The sequence below is a fragment of the Triturus cristatus genome, chromosome 2_2 (genome assembly GCF_964204655.1).
Source record: "Triturus cristatus chromosome 2_2, aTriCri1.1, whole genome shotgun sequence".
Taxonomy (NCBI): Eukaryota; Metazoa; Chordata; class Amphibia; order Caudata; family Salamandridae; genus Triturus; species Triturus cristatus.
Genome location: NC_140582.1, coordinates 493,409,837 through 493,437,678, shown reverse-complemented (window position 1 = coordinate 493,437,678; position 27,842 = coordinate 493,409,837). Strand labels below are relative to the sequence as shown.

The 27,842-nt window shown below is 47.8% G+C and overlaps 1 protein-coding gene across 1 annotated transcript in view; it reads right to left on the bottom strand.

Annotated features, from left to right (window-relative positions):
• Positions 1-27,842, bottom strand: part of SMARCA5 (SNF2 related chromatin remodeling ATPase 5) — a 433,972-nt gene that overhangs the window by 262,333 nt on the left and 143,797 nt on the right. The window contains exons 16-18 of the mRNA XM_085641606.1: positions 17,443-17,562; positions 16,941-17,051; positions 6,579-6,692 (exon numbers count right to left, since the gene is read on the bottom strand). Of these exons, the coding sequence (XP_085497732.1) occupies positions 6,579-6,692; positions 16,941-17,051; positions 17,443-17,562 (345 nt within the window). The remainder of the gene's footprint in view (positions 1-6,578; positions 6,693-16,940; positions 17,052-17,442; positions 17,563-27,842) is intronic.

Sequence of the window (27,842 nt, the reverse complement as noted above, 5' to 3'; positions counted from 1 at the left end):
CTCCTCTTCCAATCTTATTGACATCCCAAGGATCAGGAAAGCCACTTGTGGTGGCAGAGCCTTCAGCATAGCGGCAGCACATCTGTGGAATAGACTACCCATTGACATCAGGAAAACAGATGAACTGATGGCCTTTCGAAAAAAGGTGAAAACCTGGCTTTTTCCTAAAATTTAACCACCTAGACTCACAAGTTATCCCTCCTGCTTTTCCCCCGCTGCACAGAGTTCTCAGCTTATGTACATAGCGCCAGGATGCCCGTAGGGTTACAGAGCGCTCTATAAATGTTATAAATAAATAAATAAGACTCTTACAGAGACAGTCAGCCAAACCAATGGCAGGCCCTCAAGAGAACACTGAAACACACACATTGTGTTGACATATGGGGTCAGCCACATGACCATCAGTATTCACTCTATATCCAAGTCACAATGAGATTGGCCACGTTATATGCTCTGCTTTATCCGTCGCACCACACGCGTGTGAACAATGCACCATCAAAGAAGTGTGGCTGCAGTAACCAGTGCTGACCCACCAAAGTGGATGACTGCAGAAGCCAGAGAGAAAATGTTAGTTGGCAGCATAATCAGCCCAGGGGCGGAGGAGAGCAGGGTATGGATCCAAGGTAGAGAAAATGAAGAGCCTCATCTGCAATAATTTATGTTTATGTCTGTCTGACATTATGTCCCTCCTTAATAAACAGTGTTATTTTCTAGAAGCTATGGCTAGTGTGAAGGACTGACAAATGTGTATGCTGGCGCCAATCATAAGGGTTGCATCTCTGGTGCCTTTATGTCAGTACATGAGACAAAAGTGTCAGTGGCATAAGGATGGTCATATCCTTGACCATTTTGGGAATTTGTCGTCTAGTGTGATATTGGCTGCCAGTATTGACATATTAGGAGCATGACTGGCCTACTTCTAGCAATCCCTTAACAGCCTTAACATAGTGGTGGCCCTGGTAATAATAGTAAGCAATATTAGCATAACACTGGCATGCATAGTGTTATAAAGAGCATCCTGAGCCTATGACAACTGGGTATTCAAAGCAGAACCTCTCGATATGAGGCATTTTTACACAGTAGTGCTTGATTAAAATGACAAGCTGATGTTTGGGGACTGTCTATTTTCTAAAAAATTATTATTAAATACAAACATTTTCTTTTCAGAAAAAGTTTCTTATCGAAAATTGAGTTAGATTGCTCAAAGTTAAAAGTGTTATTTGTTAGAAAAAAATGTGCATGTTCAAAAACAAATATGCTGACAAAGACAAAATCTTGCAATTCTAAAAACACATTCAAAGTTGATAGCCTAATGATAATTCAATTTGAGTTGGGGAGACTTCCTGCTGTGGTTATGCCCTATGTGCGACAGGGCATGTGATGATTTGAATGTTATTTCGTTACTCAGATTGATGCATTTAATATTGATAAGCGTTTTCCTAGCATTTCTGTTAACCTTGCCTAGAATGCTTAGATGGTCACAGTGATAATCCTTGTTAGTGTCATTGTAGTGTTATGTTAACACGTGATCACTATTTTACAGTGATAAAATATGCAGTAGCTCAGCAGGGATTTCCTTAAGCAGAAGTAGCTCTCACTACAGAAAAGGTTGGAGACTCCTGCTCTAGACCAATTGTTTTTTTAATAAATATATATACGATTTTATTTTTAGAACCATGCAAGCCTGGCACAGAGAAGCATTAAATACTTTACAGTAAAAAGTTGCTGATTGTAGAACTCGTTGAAAATGCAATAGGAATTGTACTGATTTACAGGGAATGCAGTAAGTTACAATACTTAGCAAATACAGTACATGGAAATGAATAGGCTTTTTCAGTAAATTACAGGTAAGTTAGTTTTTACGTTACTTTTCTAACTCAGTGCTGAATACCTAGATTCAGAACTGGGACATTTCCTGCAAACGGGTAAGTAAATAATTTTTGGTTATTCGTGCGATTTTTGGTTTGGGCACACAAGGACGTGGGGCGTCTGGTGCAGGGGTGCCTTTTGGGGTCGGATCTTCTTACCAGCTCTGGGTCGCGGTTAGGGGGGTCTTCTGGATTTAGACTGCAGGCGTCAGCTGGAGGCTTGAAGCAGGTCAGGGGTCGCCAGATCTTGGTTCAGGATCGCCGGGGTGACCTCCTCGTGGTGTTTTTCCAATCTAGCTCGGGCCGGGTTCAGCGGGTGCAGAGTGGGCTGGATTTGTGGTTTCCCGCTGCTGCCAGAGGTTGTAGGTGAACAAATCCGGTGTTCACGGGAGAAGCAGTCTTTGGAAGTGAAGGAAGGCAGGTCCTCCAGGGTTTTAGAGGTTGCTGGCTGCAGGACACACCAGGGTTTCGCAGGAGCAGTTCGAGGGGAGACAGGCCTGTAGGGCTGGGGCCAAGTCAGTGGGCGTCTTGTTAGCTCTGCACGGCTCTTTGGTCCTTCTTACCTTCTTTCTAGTTGTTTCTGGAGCTGAGGAAGCAAGGTTCAGGGTGCCCCCTAAAGACTAGATTTAGGGGCACTACAGGTAGGTAGATGGCAGGGACCAATGGGTCCCTTCCCTGTGGTGTGTACACCCCCTATTGTACCACCCTCCAGTGGGAGGGGGGCAGGAGCCTGTCCCTGGTTGGTTGGGTCCCCTTATCCTCAAGATGGCAGGGACTTGGAGTTGTGCTTCACCTCGCCTCCCCTACCTGAGGGGTGGAGTTGGCACAGGTGGGCACACCTCTCTCCCTCACTTGTTTTTCCCGCTGGTTCTCCCACCCAAAGTGGGGGGTAGAACCAGTGGGGCCAAGTTGCTGAAATCAGCAAGTGGTCTGGGGAAGCTCACAAAGGCGGCATGCCTTTGAAGCCTGCCCATCCTGGGGGTGGAGGCTAAGCACCTCGTCCCAGGATGTGCATTGTTTCAGGCCGCCGAGAGCAGCAGGCTCTCGACCCGGGGGTACAGAAGCAGGTCTGTTGATCGCAGTCTAAGCAGCCACTGAGTCGGGAAACTAAAAGTTGGTCGAGTTTCAGGGGGCATCTGTAATATGCCCTCTGTCATGCTGAGAAGTTTGATACCAAACTTCACAGTTTTCAGTGTAGCCATTATGGTGTTGTGGAGTTCGTAATGACAAACTCCCAGCACCATATACTCTTAATGGCAGCATTGCACTTAGAATGCCCAAGAATGGACTTGGGCACTGTAGGGGTACAGGGCTTATGCACCTGTACCCTCACCACTGGCATAGGGCACCCAGCTGGAGGGGTGGCTGATCCAGGGCAGTGGGTTGTAGTTTGGCACACAGGGATGTGTGCCATGTTGACTCCACTTTTGTTCTGCACCAAAACACGCAGCCTGCAAAGGCAGTGTGTGAGTGCAGTGGTACAGGACCTCTAAGGGTGGCACAATAAGTGCTGCAGCCCTTAGAGGCCTTCTCTGGTCACAGTGCCCTGGGTACCTGTGGTACCATTTACCAGGGGCAGACCTGTGGCCAGAAATGCCAATTGGGTTTAGGCTTCAATACAATTTTAGGGAAGGAACATAGGCCTGAGTACCTGATTAGCAGGAGCCTAGGGCACACTCAGTCAAAGAACATCAGCAATTCAGCAAAAAGTGGGGGCATACCATGCAGAAACAAGGCACTTTCTCACAATGGCAAAATTATGAACTCCGGGACAAGGTTATAGCCACTCCCCACAGGAAGTGGTCATACAGGGGCCATAGTGACCCCAGTGGTAGGTAGCCCGTTGGCAACTATCCTACACTTCACAAAAGCCCCTAAATTCAGTATTTAGAGGAGACCCTGGCACCAGAAGAGGAGATCCTGCCGACCTGAAAGAAAATGGACGTGAATTGTCACAAGAAGCAAGAACAGAAGCCCCAGCAATTGATTTGGCGGCAACACTGCCGGCCTGCCAGCTGACTTTAACAATTGCACCAAGACACAACTTGTCCTGCAGCTGCAGTCTCCAAAGCCTGGAAGAACTTCCAGCACGTCACCCAAGAACCAGGAACTTCCATGGAACAGCAGAGCTGCTATACTGCATCTTGCAGGTACCCAACACTGAGCAGTGAGGCTCCAAGACCACAAAAAAAGACACAGAAAAGCAGCACTGCACCGAGCCACCCAGCACGAGCTTAAGTGGACCAACTGTGTCAACGTGGTCCCCAGGCACTCTAGAGTTGAAGCTCACCTACACTGGACTTCAACGCCTGCAGCCTCTGTTTGCAGGCCCCCTCAACTGCTCCTGGTGACAAAAACCCTACAACTAAGGATACCTCTACACCAGTCTTCCCTGGACCATGGAGAAGAGGACCAACAGTGTCCCCACGAGAATCACGAGGCCTGAGCCCCCCAGTCAAAGCCTGCAGCCTCTTTTCACAATGATCAAACCCCATAGACTAACATTGGGCACCCAATGCTGTATTGCACCACTACACATGGTCGCCCTAGTGCAGCTGGAGGTAACCTGCTGGTGCTGCCTTGAACATTGCCACTTACTCACCTCAAGTCCAGGAGATTGGTCTCGTAAGTTGCTGTACTCTACCTGAAAGCCATACTTATTTTTCCTTCCATAGGATAACATTGCAGCTTCTGAAAAATGCACCAAGTGTCGACTTTTGAAGACGTAAAGTATTTCTCTTGCAAAACGTACTTACCTAATCGTATTGGTTCTGGTGCCTAAACATATATGAAGATAAGTTGGTGTGGATCTCCTTATTGAGTCGTGTGCATCATTAACTATTGTGTGTATTTGCAGATATCTAACACTCCTCTCTGATAAGCCTAAGGCTGCTCGACCACATTACCCCCTAGAAAAGCACCTTGGGATTGCTAGTGGAAGCCCCTGTCCCCTTATAAGAAACTACCTTGACTATTTGCACAGTAGATCTCTTTGATGTATTATATAAAGAGCCAGCTTCCTACAGGCAAACTCTGGGCTGGTTAGGCCACTCAGCGATGGTAAAAGGATTTTACATCTGTGTATGGGCTACCATTGATAGTGGACAAAATTCATACCTCAACGCCCCATCAGATTGCACAAACTTCATAGGAGGATGACCAATAGAGCAGGTCATGGCTAAAACAGAGGAGTGACTGCTGAAGTCTGGCAACCAGAGGATTCACAATTTTACACTAAATTATGAGCCAACATACTTGAAAATACCTGCTGGAATGTCAAATGCAAGGCCTAAGCAACACTAGTGCTTCCTTTATCATACACTGATAGAAAGAAAGGAAAAGTGAGAAAAAAAAGCATTCCTTTGCGCCACACATCAGCAAGCTATATAGATGTTCACAGGCTGCACTGGTATTGGCTTCTTTGAAATTGGCTGTCTGCCAGGCATAAGAACAAAATGGAAAAATCGGGGGGCATGTTAGGATGTTTATTTCTACAGAAGGGTATAAGCAGAGGGTGTCAAACTGGACAGGCAGGTGAAATTAGAACAAAAAACAGTAGTGTGTTTTAACAGCACAGTCGGATAGCAGGTGTAAAAGGCAGAGGAAAACCAACAGGACCTACTTTGCGAGGTGGCTCAGGCGATTGCAGACTACGCAGAATGCTGCTGCTCAGCGTATTTTGAATGTTCCAAGGCATTAATCGGTAGAAAGAGCCTTAAAGAACCTCCACTGGCTCTAAATTGAGAAGAGGGTCCACTTTAAAACTCTCTGCATCCTGCCTAGATCGCTTCACAAGAAAGGTCCTCTCCTATTAAGACCGTTAGACATCCTCTACACTCCTGGAAGGCTACTTAGATCCTCCTCAGCACATCTACTGCAGGGCCTTAAGTTTAGCAGATCCTGTAGGGGTGGCCGTTCTTTCCCCTATACTGCCCCCAAACTTTGGAACACTCTTCCTCTGGAACTACGTCTGCTTCCCAACAAACCTGTATTCAGTTAGGCCCTCAAAACTTGGCTAGATAGCAATTAGCCGTACTGAGTGCTGGCTAATACGACCCCTTAGCCGCTGTCTGACTGTTCTAGCACTGGGAGGCCTCCGAGTAGGTATGCACAATACAAGACCTACCGGACAGAATAGAAAAGAGAAGGACAACGCATGCAATACAATGGAAGGAGCAGCATGGTAGAGAAGTGCTAGTTGATGTAATTAGGATATAGGATCACTGTAAAAAAAATACTAAGAGCCGAATGATATAGCACCAAATGCACTCTCTTTATCATACACCACAGCATGTCACAATGTTAAATTGCCAAAACAAGTCAGGGTCCCTTTCGGGTCAGTCACTAGTTACACGTTCTATAAGATGACTATGCAAGCTCATTCAAGCTCAAATGTACTTTACCTCATTCACTCCATAGTCTACACACTGAACATAATATGCAAAAATGTCTCATTTAATTAAATTGTAATTTTCTAAAAATATATATAATCACTGTGATACTTTGTTGAAGTAACATACATTAATCCATATTTATCACAAATAAGGTTTAACCAAATTAAAAATTAGTTATGTACATCAACGTTAAAAACAAATATATATTCCTCTAATTTGTTACACAATACAAACACAAAGTTGTCGACGCAGCTTTTCGGTGGATGAAGATTGTTGAATTGCTACATCACTAGACAACAAAACAATTTCTGCCTACCTTGTACCCAATAGTTTTTCTGTAATACAGAATCTCCTTCTCCAAAAGCTCAAACAAACGTGGAGGGAAGAATTGAAAATCTTGAACATTTGGCTGTTTTGGAGGTCGAGGAGCCTAGAACAAAATGTAGAGCATTATGCTAAGCCAATTTTTTGTTTTTTGAGAGAACAAATGTTGCATAAAGCCAAGAATATTACAAGCAGAAAAAGCTACAGCACACAAGTACCTTGGTCAGCCTTGATTTCACAAGTCAATGATTGAGCAATGTGCGCAAATATAACAATAATCAATTTGATCTCTTCTTTTTTTGTAGGCTTTATTCTCAGTCTCATAAACCCCATTATAGGACTCTTTATCCAAGTATTTTGTTTCCTTCAAGATAAGGTTTTCTGGAGCTTCTTTGGGCTCTCTATACATCATTTTCTCCAAGAGCATATAGTGGTGCATTCTACTCCATCATTCTGGGGGGGGACATCTCCCTATATATTGGGGCATGTACGTCATCTATTAGAAAACCTAGAGTCTACAAGCTCTTAACATACCCCTGAGGCGGCACTAAAGGCTAATGGGTTTATGCAAGTGTAAAGTGCATATACCAGCGCATACTATACTTCTCACCAGGAACACCATTGTTGGTTGTAGGGCAGGATCTGTCCTACTACACCCACTAGCAAATCTACTAGGTCCTGAAACTGTCAGGTTTTAATACTGCCAAGGAACATGCAAAACAGATTCTCTATCGCACGTCAGACAGCTGGAGGTCTCACATCGCCCAACTTTAATCATTCCCTCTAGTATTAATCTCTGAAGGAACCAGAGTTGAGCTCAATCTCCCCTCAAATGCTGAATCAATAGGCATTTAACTCAATTTTAATTTCTGTAACTCCCATGCATTTTTCCCCCATCTCCCATTATGTAGGCACACCGCCCGGTGTATCATATTATGGTGCTCTAAAGTAACCAGAAAAAGAAACCACAACAACCGAATTTAACATTCGCGTCCAGCAGAGAAGTGCTACTCCTTTCAGATAAAAGGGCAAATTCCATCACAGTCAGGTAAAAGAGACCCCAAATGTATTTGTAAAAACATGGTCTTAGACCACCTAGAGAAGACTGATATTTTGTCACTGATACAAGTCTCAATAAAAATCACTTGTAACAGAAACCTGCTCAACATTACAGCAGTTCAGAAAAAAAAAAACAGGCAAAAGTGATTAAAGACTTAAAACGTTTGATCCAACAGAAAAAAGTGTCAGTATAAAGTTAGATGCTTTGCATGTCATGAGAAGCCAACACTTCAGTAATGACAAAAAAATTCTGAAGGGCATGAAGCAGTTTTGGGGAATTCATGTTCCTTTGAGCAGAAAAATTAACTAATAACGTTTTTCAGTTAAGAATGTAATGGTCGCCGAAATTAGCCGAATGGCAAAGACATGGACTGGTGTATGCTGCAGGAGAAGACTGTATACGGCGCGAGGGTGCCCCCGAAAGTGGGGGGGGGGGGGGGGAGGTGTGGTCAAATTGGAACGAATATAGAGGTGACATCTGTGAGCCTCCGCAGGCCCGCCTTGGAGACTATAGACTGAACTTATTATGCTTTTATAGTTAATTCAAATGACACTTTGACCCGCACTGTCAATGTATGTTACCGGTGTTATAATGACTCTAATGTTTAAGTACTGACCATTTTGTTGCCTTGTTTTTCGCAAATAAAAAGAAATAAAAAAAATAAAAAATAAAAGAATGTAATGGTGATGCACTTGGTTTTCTTAAAGCAACAGGTTAATTAACAAGGATGCTACTTATAGGATATGTTCAGGGCCATAAGATGTAGCTTTAATAATCTGGATCGTTCTCTGGTCTACATATCAAGTAAATTATTTTTAGGTCTCGCCTAGCAAAAGCAGCGCATGCGCTTATCTCGCTACTGCGAGTACCTTTTGGAATCGATTCTGCAGAGGGCTTGCATTCACGCGTCTGCATGGACAAACATGGCTGCTCTTGCCATTTGTCCATAGCAAACAGCATGCGCGTGTCCGTAGGGACTGGAGAGCCAAACGCCATTTTGGTGACCTAGCAACGAAAATGGTTATTTATTCTTAACCGGCACATTTCTTAAAAATGCCGCTTACACTGAGTTTGTATTTATTTTGTTGAAACACATGCAGTGTAACTTGGTGCGCATTTTCGTGTGTTTTTGTTGTTAAAAGGGCTGCTTTCAGTATGCAGCTTGCCAGGGTTTGAAGAGTTTGGAAGTACGCAGAGCTTGCCGCATTTTGGTGTTATAGCAATGGGAATGCCGTTTCCTGTAGGGAGCTTGTCGTAGTTTGATGACTTTGTATTTATTTTGTTGAAACGCGCGCTGTGTAACTTAGCATTGGCATACTACCCCTCTACCACCCCTCTCCACTTCTCCCCCTCCACCCCCCTCTACCCCCCTCCACTTCCCCTCCACCTCCCCTTCCCCTCTACCCCCCTCCACTTCCCCTCCACCTCACCTCCCCTCCCCCACCTCCCCCTCCCCCTCCCCACTTCCCCACCTCCCCTTCCCCACCTCCCCTCCCCACCCCACTTCCCCACCTCCCCTTCCCCTTCCCCACTTCCCCTTCCCCACTTCCCCACCTCCCCTCCCCCACCTCCCCTCCCCCACCTCCCCTCCCCCTCCCCCACCTCCCCCTCCCCCACCTCCCCTTCCCCACCTCCCCTCCCCCTCCCCCCCTTCCCCACCTCCCCTCCCCCACCTCCCCTTCCCCACTTCCCCTCCCCCACCTCCCCCACTTCCCCTTCCCCACCTCCCCTCCCCCACCTCCCTTCCCCCACTTCCCCACCTCCCTTCCCCCACCTCCCTTCCCCACCTCCCCACCTCCCCACCTCCCCTCTCCCCACCTCCCCACTTCCCCTTCCCCACCTCCCCACTTCCCCTTCCCCACTTCCCCTCTTCCCCACTTCCCCTCCCCCACCTCCCCACCTCCCCTCCCCCACTCCCCCACTTCCCCTCCCCCACTTCCCCTCCCCTTCCCCCCACTTCCCCTCCCCTTCCCCCACTTCCCCTCCCCTTCCCACACTTCCCCCTTCCCACACTTCCCCCCCCCACTTCCCCTCCCCACACTTCCCCCCCACCTCCCCTTCCCCCCCACTTCCCCTCCCCTTCCCCCACTTCCCCTCCCCTTCCCCTCCCCTTCCCCCCCACTTCCCCTCCCCCCACTTCCCCTCCCCTTCCCCACACTTCCCCCCCACTTCCCCTCCCCTTCCCCCACTTCCCCTCCCCTTCCCCCACTTCCCCCCCCACTTCCCCCCCCCACTCCTCACAACACCTGGAAGGGGGCATTCATGAACAAAGTCTTGGGTACGGCTGCAGCTCCTGCAAAGTGGTTGGTGGCGGACGCTCTGCCGGCCCATGTGGAGCAATATACTGCTGGAGTGGAATTGGGAGCAGTGAGGGGGACTCCCGGAGATCGATCCTGGGCAGCTGAAAGCCGGCATAGCAGGAATCCGGCCCGGAGGTGAGGGAGCCGGGCGGAGAAGCAGACCATAAGGAGAGACTACACAGCTAAGAGTGGCTAATCTGACTGGGTGGTGCTGATCCTACCTCAGACATGACACTGCACAATGTTATGACTGCTATTGATGGGATCAAATCGGCTCTAAGGCAGAAAATGGAGTCCCTGGACCATAAGCTCGATACAGTTTCCATAGAGGAGAATCTCATACGCGCGGATCTCACCAAAGTTAACGAAAAGGTAAAGTCCCTAGACATAAAGACTGTCAGTCTGACGGATGACGTAGCTCAGCTTCAGCAGGACGTACAAGATCTTAAAGCGTTCCACGAAATGGCTGAGCGCAAGTTGGACGATTACGAAGGGAGAGTTAGGTGCTATAATACCCCCGTTTTGGAAGTCCCCGAGAAATCAGAAGATCCGGCTCCTGACCTGTTCGTTGAGGATCTGATCTTGACCCACCTGAAACCCAAGGGACTTAGTAACTACTTCGAGCGTGCACACAGGGTCCCAGGCGGGCGGCCGAAGCAAAGAGCACCCCCGCGACCGATGATAGCAAGGGTCCTGAACTTTAGAGAAAGACGCGATCCTGCAGGCTACCCGCACGGGATCCCCCTTGCGGTACGAGAAGGCCACCTCTTTCTTTCCAGACTTTACACAATTGGTACAGAAACCACGTAGGAACTTCCTGGCAGTTAAGAAATAGCTAAGAGACAAAGGAAGAAGATACGCCATGATGTTCCCAGCGCGTCTCAGGGTGGAGGTTGAGGGAAGAGCATGGTTCTTCGACAATCCTGATGTGGCATCTGACTGGCATGACAGCCGTCCTGCCGGCAGCTCTGGGTTAAGGGACAGGGATGAGATCCAGCAGTGCAGGAACAAGACTGAGAACCGGCATCTCTAGCCCCGGACTTGATCATTGTCAGGTACAGGGGTATTGGCGCAAAGATAAGACATCAGACACTCTCCAGGGCTAAACAATATTAGTATTACGTAACATACACTTCGAAGGACAATTTGTTTGAGATAATTCTGAGCGGGTGGGGCGGGTGGCTGGCTTCCTGTCCCATTTACTACCTTTAGTTATGTTTTAGTGGGAGTGTGTAGGGCGACAGGCACTCACAGTTGTGGATGAGCGAAAGCCAGGTGCAGGGAGGGGGGTGGGGGGGGATGTTGGGCGGGGATGGTTTTGTTTAAGGTTGGGAATTTATGGTTCGTAGTTTTGCATTTTTCAACATCATCGAAAAGCAGAACAGGGCGACCAAGACTACTACAGAGGTTAAATGTCGAGTGATAGACGCAGATCAGGGATCAAAGTGCTTAGCTGGAATGTCAATGGACTAGGGGGCAAACTAAAGCAAACTGAGGGCCTTCATCTCAGGTTGAGGCAAGGTGAGTTTCATGGCATCGCCAGGGATAGGGCTAAAGCACAAGGTAGAGAAGTCCAAAACAGAGTCTATGAGCTCAGAGATAACGCCGGGAAACTAATAGCGAGGCTAGACAGACTAGAGTGGGCTTCAAGACTGGTACCTGAGGTGTCAGGGCAAGACTCCAGTCCTATAACGGATCCTCAGGCCATAGCGGACACTTTTGCCTACCACTACCGTACAATATATAGTACGACCGGTAGATTCACTGAAGAAGAAAACGCTGATATGTAGAGACATAATACTTCCCACGCTCTCAGAAGAAAATCGGGAATACCTGGACTCCCCTCTTACTGATGACGAAGTGGCACAGGCTATTCGGGGCTTGAACTCGGGTAAAGCGACAGGGCCTATTGGCATTCCCATTGAATAGTATAAATTGAATTCTAATAAAATTGCCCCTCATTTCCGAGCTATGTTGACCGAGAAGGGAGAAGGGCATGCTCCCATATGACCAACGAGTGACCAACATAGTAGTCATATATAAATAAGGCAAACCCAAAACGAGCTGCGCCTCCTACCGGCCAATTTCACTTTTGAATGTAGAGCCCAAGGTCCTTGCCAAATTACTGGCGACTCGCCCGATTAAAGGAATTACTACACTAGTTCACCCAGATCAATCTGGCTTCATGCCGCATCGTAACACAGCCCCTAACCTACGGTGCTTGCATGGAATATTGGGGAGAGCACATACTATACAAGAGCCGGCAGTGATATCGTTAGACGCCACTATGGCAATCGATATGGATCGGATAAATATACTACATGCATACACAAAACCATGGCTTCGTTGTATATAATATTAAAAATGCTTTAGTTCATGCGCAAGAGGTTGTGGCGTAATGGCTAGAGCTGCCCACTTTGGAGCAGAGGAAGCAGGTTTGAGTCTCGGCATCGGCTCAACATCCAGTGCTTCTGAGAAAATCAATTAATCGCCAGTGCCTACCCAAAAAAACAAATGAATAGGTCTTTGTTGATGCTCAGGTAAATAAAACACTTCGAGGTTTGCAATATATAACTGCAAAATATTAAAAGTTACATCAAAAACAGTGTACTGCTGCAGAGTTAAGATTTTATTCCATCCTGAAAGCGAGAACCATAGGGACCCGTATCGACACCTGCTTTTAAGAATTGCCGGTGCTAGGCACCGGCAGGACCCGGTCCACTTAAAGTTCTGGGGGCACGTTGCCAACTCTGTGTTTTTTAGCCTGAGGCAACTGTACATTACTGCATAGGAAGCAAGGGTGGGCGCTGGCGATAAGAACAGCTATTGCCACGGAGGCGACCTGTCGTCACCTCCAACTAAACTTCTCGTTGGACTTATGTGCCCCCGACAGATGAATCTAAATGGAATAGGCAGGAAGCAATACAGTACCCAGAGCAGGGGTGCACCACATTCAGCGATGGGGGTGGAGGGGGCATTTTGTGTTACGCCTCTGCCCTAAATATCAGAAATATGCTTGTGGTGGGCACAAAAACCATGCAAGGGGCTTACGTGTGTGATTTAAATGGGCGACCCGCAGAACTCACAGGGACGCGGCAGAATACGCAACCTGCTATCAGGACCTAAACACAGACAGGGTGTGGCCAGCCCGCCCTGTTGACAATCCGCAGCAAGTTTTACGTGTTCATTTATACAGCTTACACTTTGGCACACCTGTGCCCCGGCCACTTTCTTCAAAGGCGGTGTCTGTGACGCAGCCTCGGGGGAAATAAAAGGCACACTCTGAAAGCAGGTGTCTGGAAATGTGCAACTTTATTTAGGGCCCGGCGAGCAGAGCGCAGTGTCGGCTCCGGCAGCTGCAAAGGGGAGATTTACAGAAACATCACGGTATTAAAGAAACGTCACTGTATCCGACGAGGAGTGTTGAATGTGTACCAGCAGTTGTGGTGGTGAGACTGGCATTCATTTTTTGGGGTTATGAGATTCTGTAGCTGCAATGTTATCCGCATAATTATGGGTTTTGTGCATTTGCCACATAATCCACAATCTACTGAATAATTATAGATTTGTATAAACATTGTTTTAGTTCAAATGGGTCAAAATTTACTAAAACAAAAATGTACCACACAGGGATGCTCATTTACACAACCTTTGCAAAGGTTAACTGGTCAACTTTCAGTTGTCAATTGCTGTATCCAGGTGCTAAACTGGTACCGAGATTACACTTTTGACCAGAGCGCTATACACTAAACCCTATAGGTACTCACTGACTGGTCCTACGGCGCATTCCATCCATGTCTGTCACACAGTCACTAAACACCTGAAATGGGAGGGTAAACTTACGCTGGCCACACCACTGTGGAGCACGGAGAAACTGGGTAACCTATGGAAATCTAAGGGTTTTGATAAATGGGATCTTATAGGGATCACCCAAATTAAAGATATCTGGGGGAATGGAACGGTGCATTCATTTGCAACACTTTAAGATCAATATCACTTGAAAGATGCCAAGCATTACCGGTACCTACAGATCTGTCACGCCTTACTTACCCCATGTCCCCAGTGGATCGGTACTCCCGGAGGCCTCTCCCCTCGAGGACAGAGTGCTTGATGGGCATCTCCCAGAAAAGACCATATCCCTAATATATAGGAAGTTGATAAATAACATGGAGGACCCGTTAGAGGCCCTCATGGGGCATTGGACCGGGGATGGTATAGAATTGGACGATGAGGACTGGCAGGAGCCGGTCTCCTCCCCACGTATAGTAGCAATCCAAGCAAGGCTGAGATTAGTACAGCTCAACATATTACATAGGCTCTATGTTATGGGTCCGGGCCTGGTTCGAATGGGAAGGGCGGAAAGTGGTGAGTGGAGAAGGGGTTGTGGGGAACCGGGAACATTCATTTATACACTATGGAACGGTCAGCAGATACAACTCTATTGGAAGGACATTCATCACGTACTGCGTTCGGTATTGGGGGTGGATTTGCAGCCGGAGGCTCGAAGGTGCATCTTAAATGTCTGGGAACCTACGGACCTACTTACACCACCCAATGGGCTACTTTATCGTTTGCGAAACGTAATATCGCGCAGCTGTGGGGGGCTACTCAACCGCCCCAGGTGCGGAAATGGAAGGAGGATCTAGACTGGTGCATGTTTAGGGAGAAATCCGTCTTTATAACTAGAGGACGCCCCGGGAAGTGGATAAAGGTATGGGGGGCTTGGAATAGTTAGAGGCAACATTTGTCACCGCCAAATTGCCGGTCTGACACAGACGCTACCAGATCTGCTAAATGTAACAACTGAAATATAATTTGTATACTATACATTGAATACTGTTTTAAAGGTAGTACCTGTTTGTAATTGCTTGATGAGATTTGGTCGAACAGTTTAATAAAAAGAAATTAAAAAAAAAAAGTGCTCAAAGGACTGTTATTTTGGAACTCTGCAGCTCTCCCTTATGGGCAGGCTGGCGGTCGCTAAGATGGTGGTACTTCCGCTGTGCATATACGCGCTCCTGAACTCGATGTGTAACATTCCCACTCGTGTATTTAAGCAATTGAACTCCATGTTGGTCTCTCTGTTCTGGGCGGGTCGTCGCAGTACAATAGCCATGCATGTATTGACACTGCGGTATGAGGGGCGGGGGGGGGGGGGGGGGGCTCAAAGCTCCCAGGATGGACTCGTACTACTATGCAGGATAGTTGCAGTATGCTGCACGGTGGCTGGATGAGGGGGACAACTGGGAAAAAAGGCTTCCGAGGGTACGAGTTCAGCCAGATAGACGTCAAACGGCACTGATGGAGGGTGCTGGTGTTGCTGGTGACATGGCACACGTGGTCAAACAGACAGCAAAAGTGTGGCAATAGTTTGTAGAACGTGTATTAAAGCACGCGCCATTCCACAGGGAACTCCCCCATATGGATACTCATTTCAGTGTAGAAGTTGATGGAGGGGATGTTTCAGGTATGGAGGAGGTGGTGGGGTTGTCAGGTGTTGGCAGACCTGTACATAAACTAAACTTATCTCCTACAAGCAGACTTGGGATGCTTTTGGGCTGGGAAAGGGCCAGTTTCTTTAATATGCTGGACTTTTAGATCTTGCTAGGGCAACGTGGCTCACATACCCAAATATACCGCCAACAATGCAAACACTGGGCATAATGCTTACTTGCAGCTCTGGTCATCAGCTTGTCGCCCTCCTTTATAGTGCTACGAGATCAGACATAAGGGGCCCCCTAGGGCCCGCTTGGCACGGGTCAGGGATCGGACGGACCCCTTATCCGAGGAAAAGTGGAAAGCGATAAACCGCTACTGGTTTTTACTGTTCGTGAAAAACGAAAAACATTTAAAAAAATAAATCTTGATCATTGTCATATTTGCTCGCATTCAGAGACAGAGGTCAAGTGCATTACAGTTAGGTAGAGTAGATTTTTTTAAAGTTACTAACTAGACCTGCAGGTCTAGTAATTTTACCCTGTATTTTACTTACAAGTATCTTTGTGACTTAAATAGTGCTAGGAGAATGGATTTAGGGTTGCGGCAGACATAGGGTAGCATTATCCAAACTATACCTTCCTATCCATAACTGAGATCTGAGTGTTCACTATGCAGTGGGTTGTGCCTTGGCTAACAGCCACTCAGACCCCAGAAACCTACATTGGGTGGGAGGTGACCATAGCGGACTTCCTCTTTGTAGGGCTGAAACTTAATGATAGAACACCTAGCCTGCTGGCAGTGGCTAGACTCTTCTGCAGTAGGTACAAAAACAAAAGAAAATGTGTGTTTGTCTGAATTGGCATTGTGGACCCTGCAAGGTTTCAAACAAATGAAGGAAATGACAAACGTGGCAATATAGAGCACTGACATGTTTCTAGGAAGGAGTCGGCCAAGAATTTTTTTTTTTTTAATGTCTGGTTGGAAAAGTGGAGATTGCCTTTCGTATGCAGACATTTCTCCGAAAAAATAAAAAAGCTTATGGTAAGACATACCACTTATTGGGGAGAAGTATAGGAGGTGAAGAATTTCTACTGTACTCCTACAATGGGTACAGGGGGACAAAAAGGAGAAGCACAAGGTGAAAAGGGTTGAATTAGAAGGTACACTAATCAATAAAAATTAGATCTGTGGAATAGGTTTGCCGGGAAAAGGCACATGAACAAACTTAACATTGCCCAGGAGAATTTGGGAATAGAAGGCCAACTATAAGTTAGCCAGTAGTGCTACAGAGAGAGAAAAACCTTTGAAATATTTTTAAGAGTGTTGGCTAAATGGGAGGAAATACAACCCTTTGGGGTGGAAAAATAACAGCTTGCAGAAGTAAGTGCTAATCTTAATTGTAAGTGAAACAATTACTGCTGTTTGCAAGAAAGTTCAACTGAACATAAATGCTAAATTTTAAGATTGAGTATATGAATAAAAGTAATTAAAAATAATCAGTTAAAAAACAAACTCTTCCCATTCCATTTTCCAGTGACACTAGTTCACTCTTTACCTTGGGTGCCTTTGGCTCACTGACACGAAGTGCTTCTCTGAAATATGCATCAACAGCATAGTTTGCTTTTCGCTCTCGCTTTGGAGGTTCAATCCATTCTGTGAATGCGATCTGAAATTTAAGTTCACACGGTATTGTTTAGGAATTTCCAAAAGTCTAAGTCAGTAAAACAGTTTATAAGGATGCTTCCCATCACAACATGAGCGCAAGGTGTCTTTGAAGGCCCTTCAAAATATTTGAGACTAGAGTAGAGACTCACAGGATTAACAAGGGAGAAGTAGGCCAGTTACAGGAAGTACAATTAGCTCAGATTATCTGTTTTTAAACATCCAAGGCATATAAATGCTACACACAAGACGTGATAAACTACAGTACTAAAGTACGTGGGATGCACTCAATTTTCCACACAATGCACTTATTGCTTCTCTTAAATACGGCTTATCCCCCCAACACTTAGCTTAAGAAACTGCTGCATGCATGAGGAAAATATATGGCTTCTTACCTTTTGTTTTCCTCTGTAGTCCTCACCTTCAAAGTTGTAGACACTGTTATCTGTATCGACTGTGAAGTTCCTTAAGGAACTTTCACCCAAGTTGGAGAGCTTTTCATTCATTTCTGCAGTCTGAAACAAAAAGGTTTGATGTAAAATAGGTTTAATAATAATATACAAGTCAACACCCAACTTTCCTCTCCTTTTCAAAAACAGCTGCTACAAGATAGATGGTCCACACAACTCTCATGGATCACACCATTTCAAATCCAGGTTATTCAAAGATTTGGTACAGACAAAAAGACAACTCGCGATAATTACGGTGAAGAAACTAGAAACAAATCAGAGTACCATTACATAATGGAGTTGAGTGGTATGTGGGGGGGGGGGGGGGGTGTATGTAGCTGTAGCGAATATGCTACTTACCAGTATGCAAAGTATCACGAGATAGGTGGCTCCTCCCCTGGACTACAGTGCGCATGGGCATCCTCTCCATCCTCAGATTGTTTTTCGCCTTTGTGGCAGTGATGGAGTAGATACAGTAAGTGATGACCATGCTATACAGTAATTCTGAGTGCTGCAGCCGCTACAGGCGCCGGGGAGGAGGGTGGGCGATATGAATGTCAGCAGCCCTACATGCCGAGAACAGATGCATACTGGTAAGTAGCATATTCGGTTCGAGGCATGTGGGCTGCTGAATTCATATCTGTGTATAGATTATATAGCAGTCCCTCCATTAGCGGCGGCTGCCCGTGTCAGCTGCAGCAGTCTGAAAAAGTGTCTTGAGAACAGCCTGTCCTACAGCTGCCTGCTGTTTTGAATGTACATCTACACAGTAGTGTTTAGTAAATGTATGTATAGTGGACCATGTGGCTGCTCTACATATTTCCTCTAAAGGAATGTTCCCTAGGAAAGCCATGGACGCCCCTAACTTTCGTGTTGAGTGGGCTCTTGGAGGAATCGTTAATGTGCGTTTAGCTTTTTCATAGCAAATTTGAATACATTTAACGATCCATCTGGCTATCCCTGCTTTGGAAATGGCGTTGCCCTGGTGTTGTGGAGAAAAGGCAACGAACAGTTGTTTTGTTTTCCTAAAATCCTTTGTTCTGTCTATATAGTACATGAGGGCCCTCTTTACATCTAGTGTATGGAGAATTCTCTCTGCGACATTTTCTGGATTTGGAAAGAAAACAGGCAGTTCAATAGTCTGATTCATGTGGAACTGCGATATCACCTTAGGCATGAATGTGGGGTTGGTACGTAGTACAACTATTTGCGTGAACCTGTATGAATGGCTCTTGAATGGTTAGTGCCTGGAGTTCAATAACTCTTCTCAACGAAGTCATTGCCACTAAGAAAGCTACTTTCCAGGTGAGGAATTGAATCTCACATGAATGTAGAGGTTCAAAAGGTGGACCCATCAATCTGGTGAGGACCACATTCAGGTTCCATACCGGTGCCGGTGGGTGTGTTGGAGGAATCACTCTTTTGAGTCCCTCTAAGAAGGCTTTGATGGCAGGCACTCTAAATAAAGAGAGGTGCTGCCTGTTCTGAAGATAGGCTGCTATGGCGGTTGGATGTATACGGATGGAGCTGTATGCCAGATTGCATCGGTATAAGTGCAACAGGTAACAGATGATGTTCTGAATGGATGCATCCAGCGGATTAATGTCATTGTTTTTACAGTAAATGACAAATCTTTCCATTTAGCCGCATAGCAAGCTCTGGTCGTGGGTCTCCTGGCCTCCTTGATATTCATACATTCTGGAGGCAGGTTCAGGTAGCCAAACTCTAAGACTTCAGGAGCCAGATCGCCAGGTTCAGCTGTTGCGGATCTGGGTGCTGAATTTCGCCATGGTTCTGTGTTAAAAGTTGGGGGGGTATTATCCGCAGTCTTTGAGGCGGCACCACGGAAAGTTCTAGTAACGTGGTGTACCATGGCTGGCGTGCCCACATTGGAGCAACCAGGATGAGTGTCAGAGTGTTGCCTTAGTTTGCATGCCACTAGCGGTATTAATGGCGCTGGGGGAAAAGCGTACGCAAATCTGCCTGACCAGTTCATCCATATCGCATTGCCCTGCGACTGTGGATGCGGGAACCTGGCGGCAAAGCTTTGGCATTTTGCGTTTTCCCTTGTGGCGAATAGGTCTATCTCTGGATGACCCCACTGCTGGAAGTACGGTTGGAGTACTGATGGATGTAGCTCCCACTCGTGCATTTGGTGTCTGTGTCTGCTGAGCAGATCCGCCATTTGGTTGTCCTTGCCCGGGAGGTGTTCTGCCATGAGGAACATGTTCCTCTGAATGGCCCACCTCCACATGCTCGGAGCCAGATGAGACAACTGTGGAGAGTGTGTTCCTCCCTGCTTCTGTATGTAGTACATGGCAGTCATGTTGTCCGTCCGGATCAACACGACTTTGTTGCACAAGTGTACTTTGAATGCTTTCATAGCTAGGAAGATTGCCATCAGTTCCAGAAGGTTGATGTGCATCTTCTGTTGCTGTATCGTCCATAGTCCCTGTACTGTGTAATGGAGTACATGAGCTCCCCATCCGTGGAGAGACGCGTCCGCCGTCAGTATTATTTGTGGAACAGGCTCTTGGAACGGTCGGCCCTTGCAAAGGTTTTGTGGATTCCACCAATGCAGAGAGTTGTATGCCCGACCGCTCACCAACACTAGGTCTTTCAACTGTCCTGGAGTCGGATTCCATTGACGTGCCAGGCACTCCTGAAGCGGGCGCATATGTAGTCTCGCGTGCGGGACTATGAAGATGCAGGAGGCCATCATGCCTATCAACTGCATGAACACTCGCGCTGGAAGGGAGTGTTGAGGTCTGAACTTTTTGATCAGCAGTTGCATGCTGTTGATCCTCGCTGAATTTGGTTGAGCTTTGGCTGCCAGAGTGTCTATGGTCGCGCCCAGGTATTGCCGTACGTGGGCGGGTTGAAGATGTGACTTTGGATAATTCAGTGAGAATCCCAGACTGTGAAGAAGGTGAATGGTGTGGGATATGTGGCTGGCACACTGCCTGGCTGTCTTTGCCTGAACAAGCCAGTCGTCCAGGTAAGGGAAGACGTGAATGTGCTGTCTCCTTAAGTGTGCAGCCACTGTCGCTAGGCACTTGGTAAAGACTCTGGGCGCCGTTGTTACTCCGAAAGGGAGGACTTTGAACTGATAATGCTGATCCTGAAGAGCGAACCTGAGATATTTTCTGTGTGATGGGTGTATGGGTATGTGGAAATACGCATCCTTTAAATCAAGTGTTGCTAGGAAGTCTCCCTGACTGAGTAAAGGCGGAATCTGCTGGAGGGTGAGCATATGAAAATGCTCTGACAGAATGTATTGGTTGAGAGGTCTCAGGTCCAGTATAGGTCTGAGAGACCCGTCCTTTTTTGGGATTAAGAAGTACAGAGAGTACACCCCTGACCCTCGCTGTTCTACAGGCACGAGCTCTATGGATTCTTTCTGCAGCATACTTAGTACTTCTTGCTGCAATAATGCCAAGTGCTCTGCGGGCATAGGACGGTGTCTTGGTGGTATGTTGGGTGGATTGGATGGTAATTCCAGACAATAACCGTACTGGACAATTTCTCTGACCCACCTGTCTGTGGTGATGGATCTCCAGACTGGCAGGAACTGTTGGAGTCTCCCCCCCGACCGGTGTTATGTGGGCGGGGGGCAGTGACAAGACGTCACTGTTTGTTATTGGCGGAGGACCTGGTGTTGTTGTGTCCTCGTCCTCTGCCTTTGGTGCTGGATCCACGATATCCACCCCTATTGTTCTTATTATAGGTACTCTGGGTACCTCCTTTACTGTACTGCTGCTGGGACCCCTGACTTCTAGCTGCTCCTCTATTCCCGGGGCGGCGAAAGGAGCCACTCCGAAACTGCTGCGACTGTAGAGCCCCCATAGATTTCGCAGTTTGTGTCCTTTTAATCTTTTCCAGTGTAGCGTCAACCTCGGGGCCAAATAAAAAGTCTGGGTTGACTGGTTGATTCAAGATATTATTTTGAATCTCAGGTTTGAAACCCGATATTCGCAGCCATGCGTGCCTCCTCAACATCACACTAGTGTTGATTGCCCTTGCTGCAGTGTCAGCTGCATCTAGTGCGCATTTGATGGACGCATTTGTAATGAGTAGTCCCTCTCTGATGAGGAGCTCCGCTCCATCTTTGTATTCATCTGGTAGGTGTTCTAGCAGTGTTTCTAGGGTATCGTAGTGTGACCTGTCGTATCGGGCCAGGAGTGCCCGAGTGTTGGCAATGCGCCAGATGTTTGCTGCTTGTGCTGCTATCCTCTTTCCTGATGTTTCTAGCACTTTGGACTCCTTGTCTGGAGGAGGAGCATCACCTGTAGTCTGCGAGTTAGCTCTCTTGCGAGCATTAGAAACTACCATGGAGTCCAACGGCAATTGACCCTTAATGTACATTGGGTCTCCTGGGGCTGGTTTGTATTTTTTCTCTATTCTCGGGTTCAATACCCGTGCTCTGGTTGTCTCCTTAAAAATTGTCCTTAGCATGTTTAATAACCCCTTTTAACATTGGTAGAGTCTTGACCGTTCTTTCTGATGTGGAGAACGTGTCCACCAAGAAATCCTCCTCCACAGAGTCAGAATGAAGTTCCACTCCGTGATTGGCAGCCGCTCTTTCAATGAGGGCGTTAAAAGCAGCAGTATCTTCAGTGGGAGATGGTTTTATATTATAAAGATGAGTGTCAGGAGCATTTTGTGGGTCTCCTGGGTCATTAGGGTCTCCCCATGCTTGATCCTGGTCTTGCTGCTGTTCATCAGGGTCATTATCCACAGGATAAGTGGCATCATCCTCAGTATAGCCCTCTCCTGCATCCGCCTCAGAGTGTGTGGGAGAAAAGGATGGTGGTTCCTGATCATAGGTGTGGTAAGGTTCTACAAGCACTGGTGTCGAACCGGACGCCATTTTCCTTTTTAGTGGAATTTTGTACGAGTCCAAAGCCTTTCTGGAACAATTCTCCGCTTGCGGAACAGCCTACCAGTGTCGGCGTCGATAAACTGGTCCTGTGAGTCTTCGACATCGGTTCTTTCCGTGGACACTGTTCTTGGTTGTTCAATACTCTTCCTAAGTTCGAACATCCTCGGTGCCCCCGGTGGTGGCAATCCAAACTTGATCGGTGCCGAGTGAGCCTTGGCGACCTTGTGCGGTTCGGGACCCATTTTCGGTTCGAGAGTGGCCCGTTCCCTGATGCGCTTTAGGGACTCCGACACCTGTTGCAACGTGAATGCAGACGGTGCTTTGGAACCGACAGGCTCTTTGGAGACAGGCCTCGACGCGGTCTCCGGTTTCTTTCCAGTCTTCGGGTCTTCGATCTGAATTTTGGGATCGACGCCTTGTTGATCCGGTATTTTGGCAGTCTCAACACTCTGTGTTGATGTAGTCGGATCGACCACCTTGACCTTGGTCGTTGGTGCCCCAACCTTCGGTGCTATAGGCCGTTGCGTCTTCTCGGGACCGAGGGCCTTCTGTTTCTCGGTGCCGAAGTCCTTCTTTCTTTGGTCGGCTCCGACGTCCTTCTGTGTCGACGGATTGGAGGGCTTCGATGCCTTCGATCCGACCTGAACCAGTTGCACTTTCGGTTTAGATTTGACCGGTGCTGGTTTTGGTTTCGATTTCACGGAATCGACTCCAGTCTTTTTCGATATTTCTGGCTCTTTTGAAATGTTCGAAGCTGGGCCTTCAGGCGGGGCTGTAGAACGATCCGACCCATCTTGGGTAAGGCCCGCAGGCGATCCCTCGACCTGAGCCTTATCAAGACTATCTCCCTCGGCCTCCGCATCGACGGATTGGCCTAGCTCCTCGCCTGAGCTATCTTCCTCGGCCCCAAGGGCCTCATCGTCGTCTCCTACCTAGTCGACGACGTCTTCGTCCTCGAAGATCTCCTCATAATAGTCGTCATATTGGGATTCATGCTCCGAAGCATGGCTCGAGTCTATCTCTTCGACGCTCTCGACTTCTTCATCCTCGGTGCTGAATATGTTAACCGGGTTAGGCGCCGATTTTTTGGCCTCCAATCTAGCCGCCCGTCTATTCCGAAGGGTCTTCTTTGACCGGAACCGGGCGCAGGCCATACACCTGGACTCATCATGATCCGGTGATAAACATTTGTTACACACCGGATGGACATCAACGTGTGGATATTTTGCGTGACAGAGGACATCTCTTGAAGGGAGTCCTCGATTCCATCTTCGAACGTTGATCGATGGTCGGACCGAAACTCGGTCCGAGAAGGGTGAATAAGTCCGAGAACAAGTATAATAATTTATCGATACCGAACGCAAACAATACAGATGATATCTAAAGGCTTTTGGCCTTAAATAAAGTTTTCCTAACTTGAGCTAAGATAAGCACATCCGAACCCAATGGCGGAAAAAAACAATCTGAGGATGGAGAGGATGCCCATGCGCACTGTAGTCCAGGGGAGGAGCCACCTATCTCGTGATACTTCGAAGACTCTTCCAGGACAACAATGTGCAATCATCCGGACCCAACACTAGGCGGCGATCTATGCACAGATATGAATTCAGCAGCCCACATGCCTCGAACCTGTAAGTTCCAGGCAGTAACCATACTGGATAATCTGTCTTACCCACTTGTCTGTTGTGATGGAATTCCAGACAGGTAGACACTGTGATAATCTTTCCCCCGACCGGAGTGGAATGGTCTGGGGGGAGCGGAGGTAAGTCACTGTTTTGTAGTGGGGGTGGTGCGAGTGTTATTACCTCAGCCTCTTACTTTGTTATTCCCTCTGTATCTGCCTCTAAAATATCCTCTATTGGGGGATGTTTGTGTAGTGGCTTTAAACGAAGATGAGGTGTCTGCGCCCATGTTTTTGGAGGCTCCTCTATAGAAGGAGCGATGAAAGGAGCCACGTGTTTGTGGAGACTAACGCTCCCATGGACTTAGCAGTCTCAGTGTCTTTCTTTATCTTTTCAAGTGCAGTGTCTACAGCCGGGCCAAAAAGTTGTTCTTGGTTGAACGGCTGGTTGAGGATGGTAGTCTGGATCTCCTGCTTAAAGCCTGAAATGCGCAGCCAGGCATGTAGTCTGAGGAGTACACTGGTATGGATCGATCTAGAGGCAGTGTCTGCCGCGTCAAGAGCGCATTTGACGTTTTTGAAATTAGCTTGCCCTCTTGGACGAGATCATTTGCTTGGGTTTTATATTGGTCAGGCAAATGTTGTAACAGGGTTTCCAGTTGGTCATAGTGGGCCCTATCATACCTAGCCAGCAGTGCTTGCGTGTTGGCTATGCGCCAGTGATTGGCTGCCTGCTCAGCTACCCTTTTGCCAGAAGCGTCCAGTAATTTGGATTCTTTATCCGGGGGTGGCGCATCCCCAGAGGTTTGTGAGTTGGCACGCTTTCTAGCGTTAGAAACTACTAGAGAATCCAAAGGCAGCTGTCCTTTAATGCAAGCAGGGTCTCCAGGGGCAGGTCTATATTTCTTATTGATTCTAGGGTTAAGAATCCTGGCACGTACTGTGAGAAAGTGGGTTTCTGTTGCAGTAACCCCCCCCCTTTTTTTTTTGCCTAATAGCTGATGCACTTTTCCTTGTTGTGCCCTGGGCTCCTGCCAATCAGGTGCCCAGGGCCTGTGTTCCTTCCCTAAAATACAAACTCCAAATTGACAAACCCTGGCCACATGTCAGCCCCTAGTAAATGGTACCCTAGGTACCCAGGGCCTTGTGACCAGGGAAGGCCTCTAAGGGCTGCAGCACTCATTGTGCCACCCTTAGAGGCCCTGTACCCTTACACACACACACTGCCTTTGCAGGCTGAGTGTCTGGGCACAGGACAAAACAAAGAGTCGACATGGCACACATCTCTGTGTGCCATGCCCATCACCTACACTGCCAAGGCATATGTCAGCCACCCCTCTGGCTGGGTGCCTTATGCCTATGGTGTGGGCACAGGAGCAGGAGCCCTGTGCCCCTACAGTACCCAGGTCCATTCCTGGGCACTGTAAGTACAGTGCTGCCAGATTACAAGTACATGGTGCTGAGAGCTCGTCAAACACGAGCTCCACAGCACCATAATGGCAACCCTGAAGACTGGGGAGTTTGGTCTCAAACTTCTCAGCACATTAAACCCGCACTGATGCCAGTGTGGGATTTAATGTACTAAGCACCCCAGAGGGCATCTTAGAGATGCCCCCTTACAGCTAACCTGCAATCCACGTCTGCTCTGAGGCTGCCCAGGCTGCCACACAGCAGACACGTTGCTGGACCCCTGGGTGGGAGAGCCCCTGCTCTCCCGGGCCTGCAACAATGCACGTCCTGGGTGAGGTGATAAATCTCCTCCCCCAGGATGAGCCAAGGGAAGCTTCAAAGGCATGCCGCCTCTTGGAGATTCCCCAGGCCTCTGCAACCCCCCACTCTGGAGGGAAGCTTGGCCGGAAACCCCATACAAGGACAGGGAAGGTGCCAGCCTGCCCACCCCACCCCTCAGGTGGGGGAGGCGAGGTGAAGCACATCTCCGGGCTATCGCCATCTTGAGGATGGGGGGCCCTACCCTATCAGGATTAGGCTACTGCCCCCCTCCCACAGGAGAGAGGCAGGATAGGGGGTGTCCCACCCCAGGACAAGGACCCATTGGTCCCTGGCCTTCACCTACCTGTAACGCCCCTAAATCTAGTATTTAGGGGCACCCTGAACCTTCCTTCGACAGATTCCAGATAGAAACCTACAAGAAGAGCAAGAAGAAAAAAAAGACCTGCCCTGCAGCTGCTAAAAAGAGGAAGACACCAACTGCTTTGGCCCCAGCCCTACCGGCCTGTCGACCCTCGAACCTGCTCCTGCTCCAGCGCGGCATCTCTTGTGGCCAGCAACCTCAAAAACCCCGGAGGACCTGGCTACCTTTGACCTCTGATTCCCTGGGACTCCCATGAGTAGAGGCTCTACTCGAGAAACCTATTCCTAACTCCTGGCAGCAGCCCGGAACCGCGGACCCAACACACTCTGCACCAGCCAAGCCTGGCCAGTGCCGGAGTGGACAAAGACCCTGAGGACGACCCCACGGCGACTGTGACCCCGAGTCCGGCACCCAAGGACCCCCCTCGACATCCTGGACGAAGCCTGCAGCCTCAGAACCGAGTGCCACCCCAGCCGCGATCAACCAGAGGGTAAGATTCCCGACGTCAAAAGGCACCCCTGCACCCGGCGCCCTGCGGCCCCCTGTGCCCAATCCCGGGGTACCCACCTAACCTACAACTACCCAACTTACCCCTCGAAGTGGTGGTGGCACCGGAAACATCCTAGTCCCCGAGCCTGCAGCCTTTTTCCAAACCGGAACATTCCCATTGATTTCCATTGAGCGCCCGAAGGCTCAAAAGCACCCTGCACCCAGCCGCCCGAGTGGCCCTGGCAGTGCACTCTCTACACTAACTTACTTCCCCACTTGCCCTGAGTAAGTGACCAGGAGCCCAGCTCCCACAGACGCGTGGCTTGCCAGACAGCAGCCACCAACCAAGGCCCCCCTATCCCTCATAGGATAACATTGGGCCTAACTCTCTCTGCACCCGGCCGTCCTGAAACCGCTGAGGGTGAACCAACTGTACCTACCTGACACTGGGGGACCCCTGAGTCCATGCCCGGAATTTCAACTCTACCAGTCGAGTACTTACCCTTAAACCGCTAACTTCGTTTTCCTCATAGGGTAACATTGACTGACTTTTTCTTCAAAAATCTTCTAAGTGTGAACTTTTCAAAACTGCAAAAATTCACCAAAAATCAGCCAAGTGACAAAAACGAATTTACTCACCTGTTCCTAGGTGAGCTCCCAGTGCTGGATCTTGGTGCCCAGCCCTGACTCTGAAAAGTGTTCACAACTATACTTACCTCTAACTCATTTTTCTCCCATAGGAAACCATTGTCTGCTTTTCTGTGAAATTTCTTCTAAGTGTCTACTTTTGCAAATTTGAAATATTCCTTTAAAATCGTACCATTTCTGCAAACGAAATTACTTACCTGCTTTTGATAAGGACCCCAGTCCTGGGTCTAGGCACCCAGTCCTGGATTACTAAAGTAACGATAAAGTACTCTACCTGCAATTTGAATTTCTTGCCATAGAGATCCATTGAATGTTTTCTGTGAAATATTTTCTAAGTGCTAACTTTTGAAATAGCTAAATATTATTTAAAAATCATTACAGTTATTAAGTCGACTTTCATCACTTGATTCTGAATACTGACCCCAGGCTGGTTCTAGGAGCCAGACCTGGAATTCCAAAAGTAATCTGAAAAGTAATTTATTACAAATAACCTGAATTTACCATTGAGCTCAATGCATTGTTATGTTTAGGAAATAGGATTGTTTATTGCAACCAACTGTGACTGTTACACAAATTTATTGCCTAAGACAAAAGTATTTATATTCAACCTCTCA